General features: G+C 40.3%; 1 protein-coding gene across 1 annotated transcript in view; it reads right to left on the bottom strand.

The window, feature by feature from the left end:
* Positions 1-26,120, bottom strand: part of LOC122793320 (zinc finger protein OZF-like) — a 150,067-nt gene that overhangs the window by 103,998 nt on the left and 19,949 nt on the right. The window contains exon 3 of the mRNA XM_044061209.1: positions 20,477-20,599. Within this exon, the coding sequence (XP_043917144.1) occupies positions 20,477-20,599 (123 nt within the window). The remainder of the gene's footprint in view (positions 1-20,476; positions 20,600-26,120) is intronic.

The raw sequence follows: 26,120 nt of genomic DNA, 5'->3' as shown, positions 1-26,120 counted from the left end.
CTACATTGTCAGATGGATAGCCAAATGGCTCACTGACAGGGCACATGTCTGGATAGGTGAATCCACTTCTGATAAGAAACCTGTTACTAGAGGTGTCCCAAAGGGCTCAGTGTTGGAACCTCTCCAGTTTAGTATATAATTTTCTAAACTGAAGGCCAATGTTGGCAGCTTCTGGCTCACAAAGTTCGCTGACGACTGTAAGATGGGAACAGTCACTGAATCACCAAACAATGCTGTTATCCTACAAACAGGCCTAAAAATAAACTGGTACAAACACCATGGCCAGAGACTAAATGCTAAAAAATGCATAATCATATAGTTTGATAAATAAGATATCCCTTCAAATTGCAACATTGATAGCAAACCCCTAAAACATAGACCCAGTGATAAGGGACATAGGAACACAGACAGATAGTAACCTAAACTTTGACCGCCCAGTAGCCATGTTAGTAAGGAAATCCTTCTGTATGGCTCAACTTATAAGTAAAGGCATGGCATCAAGATCAAAGGAAATCACAGTGCAATTCTACTTGGATCTCATCAGGGTCATAATAAAGTACAATACTCACTTTTGCATGTACCTAACCAGGCACTTGCACCAACTGGAGTGGCCCCAGAGGTTTCTCACTAAAAAATACAAAGTATAAAACACATGTTTTATACGGGCCGACTAAAGGTCTGATTCCTTTACTCCATCTCATTTCATATTGTTTAATAAGAGTGGACTTATGCCTGACCTGCAAAGCATTCTGTGATGTAGCCCTGATGAAAAGGTTACATATTCACAAGAAAAATTATACAAGGGTTGTGAGTTCCATCGATCTGAACCTTATTTATGACTGAACTTGCTGGTGAGACAGATGTGTATCCCAAAGACTACCTTGTCTATGGAATAAACTCCCCATCTTCATAAAACAAAGCCTGTCCCTCACTCTCTTCAAAAAGAATTTGCATAAATGAATGAGGAACCATAGGTTCACTCTGAGGGTATTACCCATGTCTCTTATGGACAGAGGCAGTCTGTAAAATGACTCGGGGCTCCAACACCCAAAGACCAACAACCAAGATACTACCCCATCCCATGTCTGGGGAACCAAGATATAATATTGTCATATCCTGGGAATTATTGGTTAGGCCTGCAAAGACTCTTATGCCATTAGCCTAGTGATCACCTATGAACCAGTGATATTTTTTTTTAGTTTGGACCCACTGGTCTCTCTCTGTCTCCATTTGTTGCACATGTCCACCTAGGGACATCCCCAGTGGATGGGTGGTGTCCACCTAGGGACATCCCCAGTGGATGGGTGGTGTCCACCTAGGGACATCCCCAGTGGATGTGTGGTATCCACCTAGGGACATCCCCAGTGGATGTGTGGTATCCACCTAGGGACATCCCCAGTGGATGTGTGGTATCCACCTAGGGACATCCCCAGTGGATGTGTGGTATCCACCTAGGGACATCCCAGTGGATGTGTGGTATCCACCTAGGGACATCCCCAGTGGATGTGTGGTATCCACCTAGGGACATCCCCAGTGGATGTGTGGTATCCACCTAGGGACATCCCCAGTGGATGTGTGGTATCCACCTAGGGACATCCCCAGTGGATGTGTGGTATCCACCTAGGGACATCCCCAGTGGATGTGTGGTATCCATCTAGGGACATCCCCAGTGGATGTGTGGTATCCACCTAGGGACATCCCCAGTGGATGTGTGGTATCCACCTAGAGACATCCCAGTGGATGTGTGGTATTCAATGAAACTAATGCAGAATATAAGGGGGCAGTGACATCTTTAAATCTGGATGATATTTCTTTGTAATCAGCTGCCAGAAATAGAAGGACTTGCTGACCACTATCCCAATATGATGACCAAAGGAGAAGGAATTAGCAATTGATTTTCTAAGGCCTCTAACTACATTCTCATTTTGAAGTCGGATGCTGTCTATTCTATAAGTTGTGGGTAGGGGTTGCCTAACAAACATGACAATATTACACTTTTTGCTTCTAATATCAGCCTGTTATTTGTAAACTAGACATTGGCAAAGGGTTCCTATTAGAACGACAAAATGGCAAAACAGCGAATGCCTTAGATCAACCCAAATTGATCAAAGCTGCAGAACTTCGAATGGCCACAACAGCGACTTTTTTTCCCAGGGAAAAAAATCGCTGGGCCATTGTTGGGGCTTTGCCATTTCCTTCACTGTAGTGTGATCTCGGAGTTGGTATATTTAAATAGGGGGGGTGGGGGGGTGAAACCCCCCAGTTTATTTTGTGTTTAGATTTGGGGTTTTTTTTGTGTTGGCCCAGTGATTTTTTCCCTGGGAAAAAAACGCTGTTGTGGCCGTTCTGAGGTTTGGCAGGTTCAATCATTCTGGGTCGATCTAAGCGTGTTTGCTGTTTTACAGTTTCATCTTTCTAATATAGACCCATTGGCAAATGTAAGATCATACCAGAGGGCCTGTGCATCGGAGGGAGACTTGAGAATAATACTCAGTTTACAATCAGCCACAAAACTGGTTAACCAGCTATCTTGGTTCATGATCTGGAGATCCAAAAGCAGATAACAAAGATCCCAGTACTGAGCCTTCCAGAAAACCACTGGTCACCATCATACTATTTAAGGATTCAAATGTTACCTTCACTGCGTAGGTTCTGTCTAAGATGTCCAACTTACTACCTACAGCTGTAAAGGAAGTGCATTTAGCTTCTTGTGCTAGTATATGAGGGATGCTATTAGCCATGTCAAGGTACACTGTCTGCACAGCATGACCAGTGCCAGCAGCCTGTGTTATCCTTTCTAACAAGTTAATCAAATTTGTTAGACAGGATCGATCCTTAACAAAGCCAGTCTGCTGTGGGTGAAGCGCGATAAGACTGAGACCAATGACTGGTGTCAGAACCATGGCCTTAAGCTCAATGCCAAAAAATGTGTCGTCATCCCCTTTGGGAAAAACCCAGTTCCAATGAATTACCATATTGATGGTAGTCCACTGAACACAGAAAGCGCTATAAGAGATCTGGGAACAGAGGATGACAGCCAACTTCTGTTTTGATCACCACATTACCACTATGGTCAGAAAGTTCTATGTGGCACATCTCATTACTAAGTGTTTTGCATCCATGAAGAAAGCGGTCATTGTCTCCCTCTACTCTTTCATCATTAGGCCAATCATCGAGTACAAAGTCCCATTTTGTATGTACCTCACTAGACACCTGCAACAACTGGAGAGGCCACAAAAGTACCTCACAAAGAGGATCCTAGGCCTTAAACACTTGTCCTACATGGACAGACTCAAAAACTCCAGCTATTCTCTATCATATCTCCTACTTAGAGGCGATCTCTGCTTGACTTACAAAGCCATGTCTGACCCAGCTCGGTTAGAAATGCTACATCTAAAGAAATCCCAATCCCTCTACTCCACACGCTCCAGAGACCTCAACCTCATTACCACAATTAACGGAACATGCTGAAGGGACAGATTCATAACCCAGAGACTGCCCATGCCATGGAATAGACTTCACATACATGTCAAGCAGAGCACCTCACTTGTCCAAGTTTTTCATGGTGGTTACTTTTGCGGGGGGGGGGGGGTATGTGGATTTCCAAGGTGATTAATTTGTGGTCGGATCTAATATGGGAGAAGTTGACTATTGGTGTAGAGCAGCAGTCACCCATGTTTTTAATGACCAGGTCAAGGGTGTAGCTACCTCTAGTGGGGGTAAGAACGAGCTGGTCCAGGGCATTGGAATTAATGAATTCCAGGAAACATTAGGCAAGTGTATTGGTATAGCAGTAGTTTTCCCAGTTAATGGAGGGGTAGTTGAAGTCGTCCAGTATGAGAGCGTTAGGTTGTACCCTAATATTCTCCAGAGTGCTTAGGAACGTGGAGTGTGAGTCTTGGGACATTGTTGGGGACCTAAAGCAGGCTATGGCCTGAATTGCTGTCTTACCCAATGTTAGCTGCACCTGAAGTATCTCTGATGCATTATGCTGGGCTACCAGTCTGGAGGTGTGCGCATCCTTTATGAATATGGAAACACAATCACCTTGGAGTCCAAGTTCTGGGGCTGAAAGGTGTGGAATGAGTTACAGCCTGGCTGTGCAGGGGTGCTTTCTGCTGCTTTGAACCAGGTCTCTGTTACAGCACAAATGTCGATGTTCTCCATTTTAAGGAGTGCTTCGAGCGACTGCATTTTGAGATTTAGACTTCTAGCATTGAGCAGCATGACCCTCAGATTGCATTTGTTTGTATCTGTTACAGTGGCAATTTAGTCTTTGGAACACCGCCTAAAAAAGGCACTATAGGGCTGGCAAGAGCCTTGGCCAGTATCTGGAAGCCCAGGGGTGACAGATGCAGGCCATCTCTGGCAAAGCATCGAGGTCTGCAATCATGTAATCCCAGGCAGACAGATACTGGATCCCCTTGGAATGACATCAGAAACTTAGCCAATTGTTGAAATCAATTATTTTCTGCTTGTACTGTGGTATCATTCTGGGTGATGGTAGGATGCTGCTCAGGGCTAGGGTCATACCCGCCTGGGCTACATAATCTAAGAGCTCCTCCATGCCTCTTTTCATGTAGTCCAGGGAGGTATGTCTCAGGTCATTCGCACCCACACGTACAATGACAGAGTCATATTTGTACTTGTCATTGAGGGACCTGAGTGCATGCGCTATGTGGCAGATCCTAGTACCTGACAAGCAGCTGACTGTTACTTTCTCTTTATTCAACCTAGTGAGTGGGACATCGAGTCAACTATGACTAGTGTGTTAGGCATGCTGGTTTGCCTTAGGGGCTTTGGTTGAGTGGCACACTGTTTAGGAGAGTTGTGCGTCTCAAGATTAGTGTTGTGTTATGGTGGTCTAGTGCGTTTCTGCCTTGGAAGCCTCTGATGTTTGGGTAGATTTTTATTGAGAGCCTCCATGAAGGTGCATGTGTGGTTTGTGTTTTTATGTGAAGGCAGTGCTGGTGTGTGTTCTGGAGGGCTATGTGTTCCATGTGTTGTGGTGCAAGTGTTGAACTTCTCCTCTTGACTAGATATTTTATTCTTGGCTGGAGAGTGCGTGACTTCCAATTTGGATATATAAGTTGATCTTGCGCAATTCTGAGTGTTGGGAGGTAAGAGGAGAGGGTTGTCAGTGTGTATGAGGCAGTTGATACATTGTCTCAGGATGCCCAAGTTCACCAGGTTAATAGGAGAAAACACAGGGAACTGACCTTTAGACATGTCTGGAGGGGTGGGCATTTAATAAAAAGTACTGGAGCTGTTTCCTTGTAGAATGTTTAGTGGTGGTAGCACTTTTCTGTGCTACAATAATTGCTAGAAGAAGTCTGGTAAAAGGCTAAACTAATCTAGTAAAAGTGCAGCAGAGAACAGACCTAGCAGATCAAGGGAAACATCAAAGAGCAAACACTGGCACCGCACAGGAGCTTACAAACAGTCCTGGATATAGCAGAGCTGTATCTGCACTAGACTAGTTTACAGGAAAGGCAGTGTAGTTCTTTGTACTTTTGAAATGTCTGATTTCTGTGATACATTCCTCCATTAGTATCAAAATGTTAAATCTTAAAGGTTACCAGTTTATGATCAGAATTTACCAGGGGAATGGAACGCACGGGTGCTGTATTTGCAAGAACCAGGTCTAAGATATTTTGAACTCTACTAAGTTCTTTGACAATCTGGGCCAGGGAGATTTTATTTATTAAATCTATGATCTTTAGCACATATCTTACATTCAAAATACAGGTGTCCCGGTGTATTAATGGGTAGTCAAAGTCTGACGAAATAATGGAGTTTTTGCTTAAAGGATGACATAGAGGGGTTCTGTATCAGGCTATGAGCTGACAACTGACTGGTGCTTTATTTATATATCTATGCAGAGCCTTTAAGAGGGTAAATCACAACATATTACTAAAGAAGCTTACACCAAATGGGTTTGGTTCTAGCCCAGTGTGCTGGTTCAGTAACTATGTAGTGCAATTTAGCAATATCACAACAAAGGTAGGCACCCTTTCATCACAGATCTCCCACTGCTCCATTAGTGGACCAATTCCGTTCTTATCCACCAGTGACATTAACCCTACTATCCATCCACAACCCCTTTTTCCTATTTTGCACATGGGGTGGGAGTGTCACTTCAATAATGACAATCATCTACAGCCAAGGTTTACACTGCCAGGTGGCTAGCCCTCCCAGTGTAGTTCTTCCACACCACACATATATGTACACTCACACTTATGGCCAGTTTAATCCACCTACTGCATGTCTTTGGAATGTGGGTGGAAACCGAAGCACCCAAAAAAAACCCATGTAAACACAGGGAGGACATGCAGATGCCACACAGAAGGCACCCCAGCTAAGAATTAAACTGGGAAATCTCTTGCTGTGAGGCAACAATGCTATCCTCAGTACTACTGTGACACTACACTATCCCAACATCAAATATCGCTCTCTCTGCAGATGGCATAATACTGTCTAAAGTCTGTCCCCTACAACAGTAAAAAAGATACCTGCAGACAGACTAACATGCTATGCAATTGGCTTGTGTCAAACAATCACTCTAAATGTCCAAAGAAGTGCTGTAATGTTATCTCATACTCACCAAAGACTATGTAATATTAACTTCTACAGCAACTTCCAAGTGTAGAATGTCCACCAAATAAAAACCTTGAAAAACAGTCAATCAGTAGCAGAATACAAGTACTTTGTGTTTAAGCTTGCCCCAGAACTAAATGTAAAAAAAACAGAGAAACATACATAACTAAAGTCACTGCACAGTTAAAAACCTCTTACTGTGTTCCTAACCACCACATCACTGATGCCAGGAATGCCATAGCAAAAAACGTCTTCATCCCCAGAGTCAAATGTGTCCTACCTATTATTTTGCTAAACTAATCCTCTAAAATACCTAGGTTCCAAATGACCTAAAATGCCATATGCATGTTTATTAAGCAGTTTCCTTAGAACACTGCTCTGCATTCTACCAGAAAATTAAAATCGGAACCAATCACAACATGCCCCACACTCCTACCATCCTCTCATGTATAAAAGCTAAGCAATGGTCACTGCCTGCTCTCAATAGCATATTGCAAATAAAATCATCTCCATATTCCCTCCAACAGCAGGATGACAAAACAAATACTCTGCATCACCTGCCCTTCTGTCTTGACAGAGGAGAAAAAAGTCTCTGAAAATGTATATCTGCTAAATGGAGCTGGCTTCCTTCAGACCGCAAAAGTATCACTAACTTCACAGAATTGGGGGAAAAGCTATACAACATTTGGACACCACATACAAATATACAACCTTTGTATATATTTAAAAAGCTCTGCCTGAGCACTTTAACTCACTTTGTGTATAAGTAAAGAGTCACTTTCCACTAGAGTAGTGTAACTCACTTTGTGTATATATATATATATATATATATATATATATATATATATATATATATATATATATATATATATATATATATATATAATATAATTCTGCCCGAGCACTGCTACTCATGTTTATATGTAAGTAGTCATTTTCTGCCCGAGCAGTGTAACTCACTTTGTTTATATGTAAGTAGTTACTTTCTACATGAGCAGTGTAACTCACTTTGAGTATGTAAGTAATCACTTTCTGCTTGAGCACTGTAACTCAGGTTGTATATATATATATATATATATATGTAGCCACTTTCTGCTGAGTAGTGTAACTCACTTATGTATGTATATAATATATATATATATATATATATATATATATATATATATATATATATATATATACATACACACACACACACACACACACACAGACGCGCGCAAGTATTCATTTTCTGTATTTTCTGCCTGAGAAGTGTGACTTATTTTACATGTATATAAAGTGAGTAACACTGCTGAGGAATAAAGTAGTATTTACAAGTATACAGTCATTTTCACAACTATCTATATACACTTTTTTTTAGTCTTTCCTTCACTATGTAATCTCGGGCAATCATTACTAAATGCTGTACCTCTTTTAAATCTTATTACAAATGTAATCGAGATTTGGTAACCATTTGAAATGTTGTCTACTACAGCGAGTCCTGAAACATGGGGACTGAATGGCCAAAAAATAGATCTTAGATATACAATGTCTGAGATGACCATTTCCTGGAATATTTCTTTTTCTCCTAGTTATGGTGATCTCAGAGTTGATATATGTAAGGTTGGGGGTTGTGGGGCACTTGACACCTTGCAAAAAGCAAGTTTAAAGAAGAATGAAGTTCTCAAGATTCGAAGAACTGTAGTTTTGGTCTTTTTTTTTCCACGTGTTGGCATTTAGCATTTTGAGTGCAGACTTTTCAGTAGGAAGCCACATATTTATGTTCTCTGTAACATGATGCCTCTGGCATGTTATTCAATATCCACCTAACTAAAGTATGTTTACCACATTAATGTCTGTACGGGGTACTGTTTAATGCGCTTGATTTGTAATTCACGGATTTTGCATGCTTTACACGAAAGCTGTATGCCCAGTATGACACGAAAGCTGTATGCCCAGTATGACACGAAAGCTGTATGCCCAGTATGACACGAAAGCTGTATGCCCACTATGACATGAAAGCTCTATGCCCAGTATGACATATAATTTCACTCCCTGAGGATGCTTGATGCTGTTGCACCCGGGTTGTGGCTGAAAAGGGTCCCAGCACCAGCCAAATTTCCAGGTTAGAAAGTCTTAAATAAAGAAAAGCTCAAATTAAAGCCTTCAGTGACTGAACTGCAACACATTTATGGGGTACAGTGCAACTGCAAATGCCCCCTAGAACTGAGAGAACCAGACAGAATTCCAGCTCCAGTTATGTTGTGAAATGAAGTACATACTGTCAAATGTAGGGTTGTTGATGGCAGAATCAGTTCTTGTTGCTAGGGTTATACCCTGGGCTACTCCACACAGGTGGATATCCTGAGAGTGGAGGTCTAAACTTAATAACCGCCCCACACTTCATCACCCATAATGACAGGCTGTGTAGCAGATTAGACGTACTGTGGCTGGTTCTTACATTGAAATTAAACAGGTTGGGAGGTCTGTACTGGGATAGATGTTCAGGTTTTACATGACTGACAAATGCCTGGGTTTAGCACCACGCTACCACACCAGATAGTTTATAATCGAAGGCCTGGATCAGAGTAGGGTAATAGTGTGGTAGTATTTTATGACAGGCTGTGTAGCAGATTATTCGTACTGTGACTGGTTCTTACATTGAAATTAAACAGGTTGGGAGGTCTGTACTGGGATAGATGTTCAGGTTTTACATGACTGACAAATGCCTGGGTTTCGCACCACGTCACCACACCAGATAGTTTATAAATCGAAGGCCTGGATTAGAGTAGGGTAATAGTGTGACAGTATTTTCTTACATGTACGGTGTTGGAGTGCCAGCAATGAGCTTTACTATCCTACGGTAGAGATGAAGCAGCTTGTAAGGGGAGAGCTGGTCTGAATTGGAGACGAATGACCAGCAGTGGTATTGGAGGACAAGGTAAGACTGTATCATGTTTGAAATGTAGTTTAGCAGTAAAGCATGTCTAGGTGTGGGTAATGTATGGTTTTGATACAGCTGGTATCATTTGGTCATTAAGGGTGAAGCAGGACTGACTAGTGAGCAAGAAATACCTGCTGTGAGGAAATCAGCATTATTAACGACCAAGACTCACATCATCGCTATTCCAGTCGGCATCCTATACATCCGAAAAAAATCAAAAGCCAACTGATCAGATTGACTAGAATGATATTTGAACCTGATACTTCTCTTTGTGAATGTGATATCCTTATGGACATGTTTTTGAAGACAGGATACCCCCCCTTTGAGTTTTTAAATGAAATATGACAAGGAGGGATTATTAAGAAACACAAACAGGGTATTTACCTATTGTGAGTATTAATGGCCAAGGTAATAGAGAGATGGGAAGGGAACTTGACCAGCCAGGAAGTTGTTTATATCTACATTTACACTGGATAGTTTTGCCATTACTGAATGTATTCATACAAATTGAAGTATTTTTTATACAGACCCCAGTGTATTAAGTAAAATTAGTGAGAAACCATTTTATGTTTATAGCAGTGATAAGTATTTAAAGAATTATTTGGAAGGAGTAAAGAAAGCAAGGTGGATGGCGTAAAGTATTTGGAATACAAAAATGTTTTATTTATTTATTTTAGTTTACATTTGTTGACCGAGATAGTCTGACTGGATGCATGTCCATTTTCAGCGGAAGCCCGGGGAGAAAAGCTCCAAGGGAAAGCAGATACAGCATTACATAATACCAGCATTACATATTACAAACAGACTATTTACAGAGGTTACATAACTAAGCAAGTTAAACAAGTTCCACAGGTTACAGTTAATCCCGAGTGTAAGTCAGGATTAAATTAAATCACACAGTAAGATGGTTAACAGATTTTTACACATTATAGAGAGAGTTAGCCAGGCTAGATATGTGTTTTTGTCCACATTACTCCAAGATTATTTGTGTTAATCTGTTTATAGTTAGAAGAGTAACTTATTTCATGAATTACAATTGTTGCTCCACAAATGTGGTATTCTTAGCCCAATGCCTAAAATTCCCTGCCTTCTATATGGGTAAAACCTCCAGGAGGTTAAGGGTTTGAATTTATGAACACAGCCTGGATATTAGAAACAACAAATGCACTAATGCATTGCACAAGTATGTAATGGTATGTGACACTCATACCTTTGGCTTTGTAGTAACAGAGCAAATTAAGAAAAACATTCATGGTAGAATAATGGAAGAACATCTTGATGCTTGTGGTTTGAGATGGCACAGATCAAATTAAATGCAGCTAGTTACACTGTTCTTAGTGAAACTGTTTCAATTAATTCAGTTTTAAAACTGAAGTATTATGAGACTGTGTGATTCTATTGGTCCTTTTATTTTATCGTGTGACCCTAAGGAAGGACATTTAAATGCTTGTTTTAACCTAATATTTCAGTTCTGATGAAGTTCCAGTGAATTTTAGGAACAAAAGCACTTTACCCTGGTTAATGAAGTTTTATAAGTTATTGCTCGCTCCAAGTTGTCCTCTGTGCATCACTACGGAAGTTTCTTTCTTTCATTCATTTGTGGATTCATGTTTCTCAGTTTCTTATTTTTGGCTTTTTCCAGATTTTTTTGTGCTAAGAGGTTGAGAGGCATGCTGGTGTGTCACAATAAAAAAGAGCTACTTGTACCCTTTTGTTTGTTTTCCTTAGCAAAAATACTTTCAGAAGAGAAGCATTGAGATACAATAGCAAGGTAGACAAATTCCAACTGAAAGTATCATGAGAGTTCATTCACCTTCAGCATGATGTGACCGAAAAAGCAGACTAGGGCAGTAATGTCAGAGAGTGGGAGAAACGGCTAAAGTCGTGCTTTTTTAATATGTCAAAGTAGAGGATCATCCTCTAGGAATGGAAACATATTCTGAGGAAAGAAAATGCTGCAATTAGAGGAAGCTGTTGTTTAATTCAGCTGAATGAGGTCATAGTGACAATACTGCCTCTGGGTAAAAAAATAACAAAATGTGCTCTGTGGAAGTGGTTGGACTTGAATTACTGTCCCACCTTAATTGCCGCCTCTGACCCCTGATACTTCCTGATTAGTAACCCTATTTAAGTTTAATTTAAATCAGTGGTTTGAGGGCATTTAGCCCAGCTCTTTATGATGTCAAGCTCTTTAAATGCATTTCTGTGTCCTTGACCCTGACCTTGAGTAGCATCTAACCCTCACCAAGAATGATTCCACAATATGAAGAAAAGATGATCAATTTCAACAATTGGCTTAAGTATTGGTGTCATTCAAAGGGGATCCAATGCCTGTCAGCCTGGGATGACATGCTTGACAAGCCACGATGCTTCGCTAGGGACAGCTTGCACCTGTCACCCCTGGGCTTTCGGATATTGGCAAAGGCTCTTGCCACCCCCATAGTGCCTTTTTTTAGGCAAGGCTCAAAAGACAAACCCACCTCCATAGGTATCACAAGGGATAAGAAATTAAGAGTAATGACAGTCAACGCCAGAAGTCTAAACCTCAAGATGCACGCACTCAAAACTCTCCTTAGCATGGAGAACATTGATATCTGTGCAGTAACAGAAACCTGGTTCAAGGCTCCCGAGAGCACCCCAGCACTACTAGGTTATACCTCATACCATGGTTTTCATTCCCAAAACTTGGACCGAACCAAAAAAGGAGGGGGAGTATCAATATTCGTCGAAGATACCCACACCTCCAGGTTGGTGGCACAGCACGAAGCATCAGAGACTATCCATGTGCAACTAACAGTGGGTAAAACTGCCTTCCAGTTTATAGCCTGCTACAGACCACCCTCCCAAACCCAGGAACCCCACTCGGCCTTCTTGAGAACACTGGAAAATATGAAGGTCTCTAAAAACACCATTATATTGGGCAACTTCAACTACCCAAACAGACTGGGAGCATTACTCTAGCTCCAACACCCTAGCCCAAAGGTTCCTAGAATTTATAAACTCAAATGCTATGGAACAACTTGTTACCACTCCCACAAGAGGGGAAAACATACTGGACCTGATCATCACCAACATGGGGACTCTATGCTCCAGACGAGAAGTGTATCTCTCACTGGTAAGATCACACCATAAACTAATCTCACTGGATATTCACAGCCTGACCCCACCCCCTGCCCAGAAAACCACAGTGAAAAACTTCTCTAAAGCAAATTTCACACTCCTCAAAACTAACGTGGAATCCTTCAAAGCCCCCAGGCCTGTGGAAAATACGGCCCAGACCGCAGAATCCTTTATAAATGCAATCCATGAACACCTTCAGGAATGCATGGCTCATGCAATCCCAAATAAAACCAAGACCCAATCCTCCAAAGGCAGATGTCCTGTCTGGTGGACCCCAGCCATAAACAAACTATACAATAGAAGGAGGAAGCTACTACATGATAGAGTAAAATCCCAAAAAGGGAAGGCATCTCTGATCAGTATTAGCAAAAAAATATGGGCACTCATAAAATCGTCTAAGGCCAGTTTAGAGAGAAAAATTGCACAGGACACTAAGGATAATCACAAGGCTTTCTTTAGTTATGTTAGGAACCTGGGTGGGAATTCCAGATATGCTCAGAATTAGTCCAAAATGACAAAAAATACACCAAACCCACAGACATTGCCAACATCCTAGCCAACAGGTTCAGTGCAAACTCCCCCCCCCCCAACTAAAAGGGCAAATATCTATCCCAGAAGAGTGCAGCCCCCCTGACATCTCAGATGCTCAGGTAAGAGCCGCCCTCTCCAAAGCAAAAAACACAGCATCAATGGGACCAGACGATGTCCCGGGCTGCGTCCTACATGAACTCCAAGAAGAGCTAAACCCAAACATAAAACTACTGTTCAATCTCAGCCTTACTACAGGATATGTACCCAAAGAGTGGTGTACAGCAACAGTGGTCCCTCTCTACAAAGGTGGTGCCTCAACGGATCCTGGAAACTATCGCCCTATAAGCCTGACTAGCTTGGTCTGCAAAGCTATGGAAAGGATCATCATGGACCTCATAAATAAAGATATTGGGGACCTACAGACATTGGATCCTACCCAGTTCGGCTTTAAGGGCAGATCCTGCCTCTTAAACCTGGTCGATTTCTTTGAAACAGTCACCAAGGCCATTGACAAGGGGAAGGTGGTCCACACAGCCTAACTGGACCTCGCAAAATTCTTCGATACAATACCCCACTCGGGCATTATAGATAAGTTCACCAGCTTAAATATAAACTCCTATGTCACTAGATGGGTTGCAAACTGGCTCAAGGATAGAACCAACATGGTTAGAATTGCTGGAGCCATGTCGAACTCCAAAGCAGTTAAAAGTGGTGTCCCACAAGGCTCAGTCCTGGGACCTCTCTTGTTCAGTATATATTTCTCGGAGGTACAGGCCAACACGGAAGGACTGTGGCTGACCAAGTTCGCAGATGACTGCAAACTGGGTGCCATAATCGACTCTCCAGCCGACACAAGCATCCTCCAAAAGGACCTCATAGAAACAGACAACTGGTGCCAGAGCCATGGCCTCGAGCTAAACGCCAAAAAGTGTATAGTCATCCCCTTTGGCAAAAACAAAGTGCCCAAAAATTACCACATAGGTGGTAATCCATTAAGTATGGAAGAAGTAATTAGGGACCTGGGGACCCAAGTTGATAGCAATCTCTCATTTGACAACCACGTGGCCAAAGTGGTTAGAAACACATTTTATATAGCTCACCTAATCATGAAGGGATTCACATCTAGATCAGGGGAGGTCATCGTGCCTCTTTACTCATCCCTCATCAGGCCCATAATTGAGTACAATGTCCCTTTTGGGATGTACCTTACCAGACACCTGCAGCAACTGGAAAGACCCCAAAAGTACCTCACCAAGAGGATCAAAGGGCTCAAACAGATGCCATATGCTGCCCGGTTAAAAAAACTCCAGCTCTACTCAGTGGCATACCGCCTGCTCAGAGGCAATCTGTGCCTGACATATAAAGCCATGTCCAACCCGGAATTAATGGACATGCTGCACCTCAGAAAATCCAAATCCCATCGAGCTACGCGCTCGAGAGACTTGAACCTCAGCACTGAAATAAATAGGACATGTTGGAAGGACAGATTCATAACCCAGAGGCTCCCTTCACTCTGGAATAAAATCCCAGTCCAGGTTAGGCAGAGTCCCTCATTGACTCTCTTCAAGAGGAATCTTGATGAGTGGATGGGAGATCGTAGGTTTACCCCGGGTCACTTCTGTGTCACTGTTAGACAGAGGCACAGTATACTAACCTCAAAAAAGGGCATAGCAAAATTAATTTAAAATGGGTGGCGAAAGCCAAACACACTCTGGCTAGGCTTATAAATGCCCTAGGGCAGATAGCCTAGTATGAACCTATGAACCTACGATGTTTTGAACATTTGAACATTTTATTATTCTGTAAGGGAACACAAATACTACCACTATCGTACAAATAAAATCCCAACTTACTCTACTGAATGCTTTTTCTGTGTCAAGACTCACCAACAGTACTGGAATTTTCTTTTATTCTGCTTTCTTTTTGATCTTCATTGTTCTATTAATGTTGTCAAAGTTTGCCTTCCCTCCACCAAACCAAACTGATTTATAGCTTTCAGTTTTGGCAACACCTTTGTCCACTTTCTTAGTTGGCTAAACACCTATAATATATCCATCCATCCACAAACCCTGTCTCCCCATTCTTACACAGAGTTGGGGTGTCACATCAATAGTGACAATCATCTGGAGTGAATGTTCACACCAGTGGGTAGCTAGCCCTGCTACTATAGCATTTCATACTACACACATGTATGCACACTCAAACCGAGGGTGAATTCAGTGACATGTATGCACACTCAAACCGAGGGCAATTTCAGGGTGTCCACTCCCCCTACTGCTGGCCTTTGGAGTGTGGGAGGAAAAGGAAGCTCCCACAGGAAACCCATGCAAAGACAGGGAGGACACGCAGATTTCACATGGAAGCCGCCACAGATGAGAATCAAACTGGCAACCTTCTTGCTTTCAGGCAACAATGCTATCCACTGCACCGCTATGCTGCCCTAAACACTTTATAATTGTGGTTTAAAATTGAAATGGGTATATATGAAACCAGGCCTGACTGATCTTTATCCTCTTTGAGTAATACAACCACAACAACTTTATTCACTTTGTCATCTCTCTGCTTTATACATATTTTCACACAATCTCCAAAATATTTCTAACACCTGTATAAGATCTCTGGTCATGTTTCTTGTTGTAGATCACTGTTTGGCTACAGCCCATTCTACTTTCTGTTGCCTAAGCCATTAAGCTAAATGTTTTTGTGTTTTAGTTATATTCAAAAATACATGCTTAACAGCATATTTTCTAAATGTGTGTATGTCATCCACGTGCTCCCTTATTTTCTCTTTAGCACTCTGCAGTTATTCCTCTTCTTCTTCTGAGAGATTTTCCTTCTGCAATATTTTAACCTTTGCCAGTCCCTATAAATAATTCCTTTTACTTATTTTCCAAACCTTTTGCTGTCTTATTAAATTCAATTTTCATTTGTCACACACTAGCTATCCCTTCTGAAGACTGCCCCTAATACCCTTCGAATAGTTTTCACTACCCATTCCTTAAATTCTTCACTTTTTAACAGATAAGTAGAAAACAGCCAGTGTCTCACATTACTTCATTAGCCTGCATCTTTATGCATCCTTCAGCCTGACAATCACAAGGCATTACATGACTGACCCTTATGGTTAATCCCTTTACCAGTAGTATTAAAAATGTGCTTCACTCTGTTTAAAAGGTATTAATGATCAACAACCATAAGGTGCCTGTGAAACATTGCTTGGATTTCACTTAACCAACACAATAATCAGGATATCAGTCAAATTATAAGTTTACATCTATCCACAATTTTTAATATATTACAAAACATGTTTATATTAATATATATATATATATATATATATATATATATATATATATATATATATATACACTGATCTGTTGGCCTTATAATGGTGGGGTGGACTTGAGTGTTGAGAAACGTTCACAATGTACACAGTGTAGAAAAGTCTAGGAATATAGTTGTTGGGGTGTTGTTATTCCAACCTTATAGTAATTTAGCTGATACCATTATAGATTTAAAATTGTTTTTGAGAAATATTTGTTTGAAGATTGAGTTTGGTGATTTGTCAACTAGTGTCAATAATCTTGGACTTAAGAAACCGAGTGTATATATTCCTAGTATGCACCCTTTAGTCAATGTTTCTGATAAGTTGGTGGAGAATGACTTGCATGTCCTGAATATCGGTAAGGAACCGTTTTCATTTACGAATAGACGTTTCAGTCTGAGCTGTACTGAGCGGCTGGTCCTAACTAGTTTACAAAATGACAACACAATGGTTATTAGACCGGCCGATAAAGGAGGCTCGATTATTATTATGAACAAGGTATTTTACCTTAAATCAATGAAGTGTATGCTGCAAAATATTAATTTTTTAAGAGGTTGTTGATGCTGGTTTTATAAATATCTTAAGATTGAGCATACGTAGAGCTCTGCATGCCTGTCTTAGTACTGGGACTGTAAACTTAGATTTGTTCAATTACTTATTTGAAAATCCACTCATCCCTGTTATACAGGGCCTCCCTAAGATCCATGACAATGTTCTGAACCCTCCCATGAGACCTATCATTGCAGGCCGTAATTGGTGTATGGAACCTTTTTCCCTATTCATTGAGAAGAAGCTACTCCCTATTCTAGACACTAATGTGTACCTCTTATGAGCCTCTAAGCATTTTCTAGGTGATTTATATAATTATACTGCTGGCCTACCATTATTTAATTATTGCTTGGTTACGATGGACTTTCAGTACTTATTTACAGTGATATGAAGCGCTACTTGATTAAATATAGTTGTTATGATGATGTGTTCATTGATTTATTATGTTTTTGTATGGAGATAATTTTGGGTAACAATGTGCTTGTTTGATGGCTCTTTTTATGTGTAGAAACATGGCATAGCCATGGGCAAGTCTAGTGCCACCAGCTACGTCAATATGGTGATAGCTATGTCGGAAGAGGATTGCATGATATGTACACCTGACTTTAAGGCACATGTTCTTTTCTATAGATGTTTTGTTGACAATTTTTTTATGGACAGGTAATGAATTTGAGTCACAGATTTTTCATGAATATATTAATGGTGTCACTCCGTTTTTGAAGTTCACTATGGTATCATCTAAGACTGAGGTTAATTTCTAGGACATTACTGTGGGTATATCAGCAGGTGGTAGACTAGATATCCATGTTTATAGGGAGTTACAAAAATACCCTCCTGGATAGATGTAGCATGCATAGATGTAGCATGCATCCCAAACATGTATTCAGAAATATAATAAGGGGACAGGGGCTTAGGGTTTCCAGGTTGAATGCTACAGATGTAGGATTTGAAGCAGAGATATGTGATCTGAGAAGAAGGTTGAGCATGAGAGGGTATGGCCCGAATAAGAGACAGAAGGACAATTGGCCTTGATCCCTGTTTTAAGGGATATTATGGGGAGAGCTTATTTCTTCCACAGACCAGTTGATGTTCAGGAGGAAAGATCAGCCATAGAGGTTGGTAGGCCTATCTCATTGTCCCTTTCATATACTTCAGATGTTAATTTGATCTCACAGGTGATTAAGAAACACTAGGGTGTTTTAACATCCGATCCTGGTATTAGTAATCTGGTAGGCAGTACACCTAGATGCTGCTACAAGAATCGAAGATCCGTTAAGAGGTTACTTTGTTATCAGAAGTTTGATACTGTGTGTCTACTCTATCTGGCGGCTGGACCAACCCTTGTGGGAACTGTAACTGTTGTGGTTTCATTGATAATAGTGGTCAGTTTTTACATCCAGATACAGGCTACTTTAGGATTAATGCAGACTGCTTGACTCCTCATGTTGTTTGTCTGAGTTGTTGTGAGGCCTGTAGAGCATTTTATATGGGCAAGACGGACAGGCGATTAAAGGATAGGATTAGGGCGTCCATGTCCGTTCATTGAATAATCCTCTTTCTAAACATGTTATGGCTGAAGGGAATGATCACGTGTTTAGGTTTATAGACACAGATGTGGTGCAACATAGTCCACGTGACGGAGATGCAGTTAATTATACACAGACCAGGGAGGTGAAGTGGAATATTAGGTTAACAGCTGACCATGGTAGGGGGCTTAATGAGAAAATTCCCCTTAAGCCCATTTTTGAAAGGTCGCCGGCTACGGACCTAAGGTTATGTTAGATGACTTTATATTTATGTTTTTATTTTTATTTTAATCTACTGTTTTTTTTATTTTATATATATATACATATATATATATATATATATATATATATATATATATATATATACATTTTTTTTTTGCTGTGTGTGCTGTGCCATGTGCACTGTAGGGTGCATTTGTCTTACACAATTGGTGGTTAATTAATGGTTCTGATAGGCTAGTTATTTGCTGTCAATTAGAGCTATCACTATATATTGAGTGCTTGTGGGATATGTTTTTATAGGTCTGATGAAGCTGTTGTGAAAGCGCTTACCTTTGTATGCATTAAACTTTGTTTTATGACAAAATAGCGACTATTTTATTTTGTTTTATGTACAGTTTTTTATTTAGTTTGTACTTATAAAAAAAGGAAATTCTGAGTGACTCAAAGCATTCACAATAATTTGACTTAACAACTTGTCTTTGCTGCATTTCGAATCATATAGACACTGCAGTTCTGCTTTTGAGAGAAAATGATACACAATTTAAATAAACTTTAGATGAAATCGAGCTTTTTACCATTTTAAATGATTCATGCAACAAATATTGATGTTGCAGTGACGTATACAAATTCCAACGTTTTGACTGGTATTCCTTGTTTTCAGATGTCTGAATGTATGTTTAAATTTTTAATGTCTGAAGAAGCACTGAATGAACAACACAAAACCGCTCACAATAAAAATCCTCATTTTTATTATATAACCCTCACCATGTGTGCTGTCTCTAGTTTTTGTGATCTTTTTAAATCTGTCCAAAAATTGGGCATCAGACTTATGCATTTGTGCACCTAGCATGCTGCTGTGGTCTGCCACAAAATAAACATTTATCACTTTAGATTGAAATGTTATACCTGCATTAAAGTTTCATCTAAAAATATATTTCCCTTTATATTCACTTCCATTTATGTCTCTACCCGAGTGTACAGATAGATTAACACCTTCTTTTCTTACCTGGCATGATGCCTCAAGATTACTTTTACAGAGAAATCTTACAATATTTTTACATTAAGGAAATACAATGCGCATCTAATTATTGCACAAAATAAATGTTGCTATTGTTCATTAACGCACATAAATTCCACTCCCACCTGTGACGGAATCACGAAAGGTTGAGAATTCAGGGCACACTGTTCCACTCAGCTACTGTTTCCTCTCCCTGTCCATCAGTAGGACTCACGAAAATCTATACCCAGTTCCCAAGTCCTACTCCTTTGGACTCATGATGATCTCACTGCTTACCTTTCTTTACATCGGCAATGTTATGTTTTTCAAACTTTCAGCCTTAGGCCTTTATCCTGCTCCTTAATTTTACCCCAAATACAATTACTTTACTTAATTTTCCCAAGCCTTCTGAACGTTTCCGGCAGCTGTTCATAACTTCATGCCCACACCTTCATCGTGTAAAAAAAAGAGCCACAAATATGCAATTAATCTTTACAAGGCTGTAGACTTGGCACAATTTAGATGAAGTCCTTATTCATCTGGGTCGATCAGAATGCAAGCAGACCATGAATCTGTCTGATTTCTAGTAGTAATGCAACATCCATAATGGTACATTCATTCCTCTGCCTCCTCCAGATTAATTTATTCCTAACCGCGGTCAGTTAAATATCAAACAAACTACTTACTGCCAGCAGAGCCATCAGGAAGCTCTGCTTCTAGCACCTTCTCTTCACCATCCATATCACCAGGTGGAATCTTCTCATTTTTCTCAAAGAGTTTCAACAGGTAAGTTAGTGGAACATTACAGCCTGCACAGGAAAAACAGAAGAAACAGTTAAAAAGATGTACATTGGCCTTTTCTGCATTCTGTTTGCAAATTTCTATAATAAACAGCTGACAGATAAAGATTAAAATATACCACAGCAATAATAAAAATGCCTGGATAACTCTGCAGCTAAACTGTAACCTTCTGTCCCTACATGCCCTTTACCTGTGTCCTTTCTTCATGTGAATACTACTGCAATATTTAGTTAAACTTTTCTGCTTTATTGTTTCCTTAATTTTTTTGTAAGTGTAGTTCCTGTACCATCTACGTACATGACAATGAGGCATTCGGAAACATTCAGTTCTGTTCATGTGTACGACAATACCTGCATTCTCTACTTCCCCCACAGTAATGAGGCACCTGTTCTGACCACTTTCACAATATTTGCAAACATATTTCTATTAAAAGTCACAATTCCTTTTTGGCTTCCCCTAGTCATATTACCACATTCCAGAACTGGGACTGAGTGTAACAATTTACTTCTTGAAATCGCCTTTTCCTTAGTTTCTGCTGAGACACTTAAGCTGCATGTACAGCCCAGAAGTAACTCAGTTTTATTTATCCTTTGTTGACTGGGTTCCCTCTAGGTGAGAAGTGTCTTTTCATGGGACACCTGTGGTGGTATTTATTTATTTTATTTTACATTTAACCGGGATGGTCCGACTGGATACATGTCCTTTTTCAGCAGAGGCCCGGGGAGAAAAGCTCCAACAGAGTTACATTGATAATTAGGTACAGTAAATGAGCTGAAAGAACTTAACAAAAACATAGGCTATTTACATACAAGTACAAGACTGCCATTACTATTTCTGAGATTACTACAAATGTAACACTAATAACATATTAGCAAGGACGGTAGGCAGTATAATGACATAGAGTTAGACAGGATACATATTTCTTTATCACAGTATACAAAGTACTTATCATCTTAGCTAGTTGTTTGTTTTAGTTAATGGCACAGAGCTAGTCTGTGTTTGAGCAAGGACATAGCCAGTGTGACTTGAAGTGGAGTTTTAGACTATTTTTGAATTGACTTAGAGAAGTTGCAAGTGTGATGTTATTTGGGAGAGAGTTCCATATTTTACCAGTGGTGTTGGCAAATAGCGCGTCACCACCTAGGTTGAGAGATTTAGTTGTTTGGACAAGGAGTCTGTTTGCTGAGCGAAGGCAGCTTAGATTGGAGTAGGGAGTCATTACGTTTTTTAGTGCTGGGGTATTCTCAGGTTGTTTAAGGATTTTGAAGGCCTCTATGAGTTGGGACTGGTGAAGAAGGTGTGGAATTCTATCCATCCAAGCTTTTTCAGGTTAGTACAGTGGTGTGTTCTGTAGGGTAGGCCTGTAACGAACCTGGCAATGTGATTATAGCAGGATGAGAGCTTGGCCAGATCAGATTTGTTAAGGTGAGTGAGGACAGGAGAGGCATATAGTAGGGTAGAGAGAAGGTGTGAACGGGCTGTGGCTGCCCTGGCATTCGGGTAAGGAAGGCTTTAATTCTATATAGGGTCCCAAGTTTCTTGTTGACTGACTTAATGGCTTGGTTGATATGTATATCAAATCTGAGTTTATTGTCAATGTTTACTCCTAATAGCTTTGTATAGGTGTCTGGGGAGATGATGGTCCCATTATTGGATTTTATAGTGAAGTTTTCAGTCGGAGATCTATTGGTTGGGTAGAAGAGAAGTAACTTGGTTTTGTTTGGATTTAAGATCAGGAGATGGTTGGCAAGCCAGTTTTCGACTTTGGTGAAGCTATGTTGGGTGGTAGTTAATAGATTTGCAAGAGAGGCATTGGAACATATTATAGTCGAGTCATCTGCATATTGAATGCAGGTGGCTTCAGGGATGACTGTTTGGATGTCGTTTATGAAGACTGAAAAGAGGAGAGGTCCTAATATGGAACCTTGAGGAACTCCTATGGTATTTGGTAGTAGGCAGGAGAGCTTGTTTTGCCACATTACTGCTTGTTGTCTCCCAGTGAGGTAAGCTTGAAACCAGTCAAGGGCTGGAGTATCTAGATACAGGGTTTTTAAAGTATATAGAAGTACTGATGGTTTACCATATCGAAGGCTTTCGATAGGTCCAGGAAGAGAGCGGAGGATATTTTTTTATTATTCCGGTTAAGATTAATGTTTTCAGTAAAAGAGAGGAGGGCAGTGGTTGTACTATGATGGGGTCTGAATCCATGTTGAGAGTCTGTGAGTAGTTTATTTTGGGTTAGATAGAGCATTAGTTGGTTGTGCATGCACTTTTCCATAAATTTTGGCAAGTGGTGATAGTATGGCTATAGGTCTATAGTTGGATAGTTCTGTGGATGAACCTCCTTTGTGGAGTGGAATAACATAGGATATTTTCCAAATTGAGGGGATTGAGGCCTCGGTTATGGTTCTGTTAATTAGGATTGAGATAGGGTAGGCTACGACATCTGCAGCAATTTGCAGGTATTCAGCCGGCAGAAGATCGGCTGAAAGGGTGGTTGGCTTCAGTTTTTTCAAAAGGGATCTGATAAAGGATGTGGACACTGGCTAGAAGTTAAAAGAGAGTGGTGAGTAGTACTAGGAGGAAAGTTGGCCAGGCCATCGGGGAACTTCCGCTCTCTTAAAACTGACTCAAGACGCCTTCTCTACCACAGAACAGTGGATGAAGGACAATCATCTAGCACTCAATGCATCAAAAACCAAACTTATGGTATTTACCCCCTCAAAAACCAACACCATTGATAGAAATCTATTCTCCATCACTAGCCAGAATAACACACCTCTTGAACTGGTATCTGAAACCAAGCTACTAGGAGTCCAGATTGATGACCAGCTTAAATTCAATAGCCACCTACAACTAAACATAAAAAAACACCAAAAACTTGACATGCTCTACCAACACAATCGATTCCTCACTACATCTACTAAGCTCACTCTTGCTACTACATTTCTCATCCCTTCCCTCCTTTATGGTGCCCCTCTCCTAACAAACCTACAATCATCTCTCAAAACAAAACTGTCCTCTTGTTATAATAAAATTGCCAAATTTTCCACTAGCCACAAATCATCTACCCATCACTGTGCATCTCTCCACAAACTTAACTGGCTAGAGCTTCCCAACCATCTCTCCTATACTCAGCTCACTTTTGCTCACAAACTAATTTTTCATCCCTCCCTCTGTCCCTCTCTCAGCTCTACCTTTAAAATGCACCTGCCACAAAGACTCCTAAGATCTAATAACCAAAACCTAATAGAACTGTACAAACCCCTTCACTCTCCAGGGCAAAACCTCCTGTCCTTTGCCCTGTCACGCCTATGGAACTCCCTTCCTCCCTCCATCCGTATCACCACCAACCTCCCTGCTTTTAAAAAATCACTGCACTCACATCTAACATCCTCATGGGAATGCTCCTGCTCCCACCCCTCATAGCCTATTCTCCACTTCCTACAGGCAACTTTATCATATTACCAGACACCAAATAATAAGCCAACTGTAATGACATCTTATAATTCTCTAATCCTACTATTCCACTCAAGAAACTATATATTTACTACAGCAATGCTTTGTTTTTCTACAAAATGTAACCTACAAATTTTTATAGCACCTGCTTAAATCATGGTTTTCTACGAAATGAAACTTAAAAATTGCATTGTAACTGCTCAATCTTTGTTTTGTCCTGAACCCACAAATGACTGAAATTGTAAACTGCTGTAATCTTTTTTGTAACCTTTGTTTTGGAGCTTTTCTCCCCAAGACTCCATTGAAAACGGGTTATTGTTGGCCCAATGGACTATCCTGGTAAACCAACTGCAAATAAATAAAATAAAATAAAATTTTACCCCCACCTGAGCTACCAGCAACTCGGGCAGATGGGGCATGGGTTTAACAGCTTATCTAAAGATAAGTAACTAATGCATATATATACTGAAAGGCAAAATAATGTGGCACGACTGTTGCACTGGCAATTTGTGCAAACATTATGGTACTGAACTGGCTGAAAAACACTGGAAACATCAGCCACAAAGCATCATAGAAAATCATGAAGTCTAAATCACATGGAATCACCCATTACCAACTGTTCAGAAGACAGATGCCAGAAAACTGGATATACTGGTACATGAAAAGAAGTCAAAAGTAGTATTGATCATTGAAATCGCCACACCCAATAACTACAGTCTTATGTACATAGAGATATAAAATAATACAATATCAGGATGTGAAAGCAGAAATGACAGCAATATGGAAGAAAGATACCCAAATAGTTCCAATAGTAGTAGGAGCAACAGATCATATAAAAAAAAATCTACAATTATATTTAGATATGTTACCAAAACATGTAACTCCATAAAAATTGCAGGAGTCATTACTGGGCACATTGCGGGTGCTGCAAAGAGCACTTTTGGCTGACATCAAAGAGTGAAACAATACTAATTTCATGAACTTTAATCATACTTTGACTTAGGAATTGGGTCCATTCCTGTCATGCTATTAGAAACCCAAAAGACTTGGAGAAATTAAAAAAAAAAAAGCATTACAGAAGTTAAAGCTGACGGCACACTGACTGACCAGCCAGCATGAGCAGTGAAGGAACAAAGGATAGTCAGCAGCCTGAAAATACCACTGGTCTTTTTCACTAACTGACTGACCAAACACACACCATGATGGAAGACGCTAAAAGTAGTCCAAGTTCAGTGGCTGATTTGTCAGTATGTGTCCAGATGGAAAACCTAAAGATCGGTAGTCCAGGCTGAAACCCAGATGGTGCTTTGACCAGACAGTAGATGCCAACATGAGTAAAGAGACGGTCAGTCTAAGATATTACTACTTGGGTTTACTTTTATATATCTGTCTTTCTACCATCACTGTATTGTTTCAGATTCTATCAAGGATCTGTAGGCATCTCATATATTTGTTCTCTGCTCATTCACTTTTCCAGAGAATCTTCCTTTTCAAAAGGCACGACAAACATGTTCTTAATCCCACGAGCCACTGAACAGCCATTATTATGGAATAAGATTCACTGTGGAAATATGCAACAACAATCCACCCAGCTCTTCCTATTTCACAAATGTGGCACTTTCTGTGTAACTCTGTATTTTGCTTCAGTTAATTGTTTGTCATTTGATGCATTACACTTTTGTACCTTTCATTTTCAGTACAAAGCAAACGTCACATTGTTACTTCTGAGACACCAATAATCCTAATGTACCAATCTGTACATGTAAACTATTTGCATTCGATCATACTACAAACGATTCCACACACCCTGACTTTCCATGCAATGCCTGTAACCTGCCTTACTTGCTGTACTGTTACTAAGACAACCAGGATATTTGCAAACTGTACATGTAGGCATTCGGTTTCCTTGTATCTACGTAATGCAGCTTAACCTTCATCACTGGAACTAGTACCTTATTTACATATGAGTGTTTATATGTATATGAGCTTGCATACTGAGATACTATCACACCCTGGTCATGCTTCAATGTGTCACAGCCATGCGTGTTCGTATACTAAAAACAGCGGCAT

Source organism: Protopterus annectens, chromosome 2.part0, assembly GCF_019279795.1.
Source record: "Protopterus annectens isolate FY-2018-M chromosome 2.part0, PAN1.0, whole genome shotgun sequence".
In the NCBI taxonomy this organism is placed as follows: domain Eukaryota; kingdom Metazoa; phylum Chordata; order Ceratodontiformes; family Protopteridae; genus Protopterus; species Protopterus annectens.
This window is presented reverse-complemented; position numbering and strand designations above follow the sequence as displayed.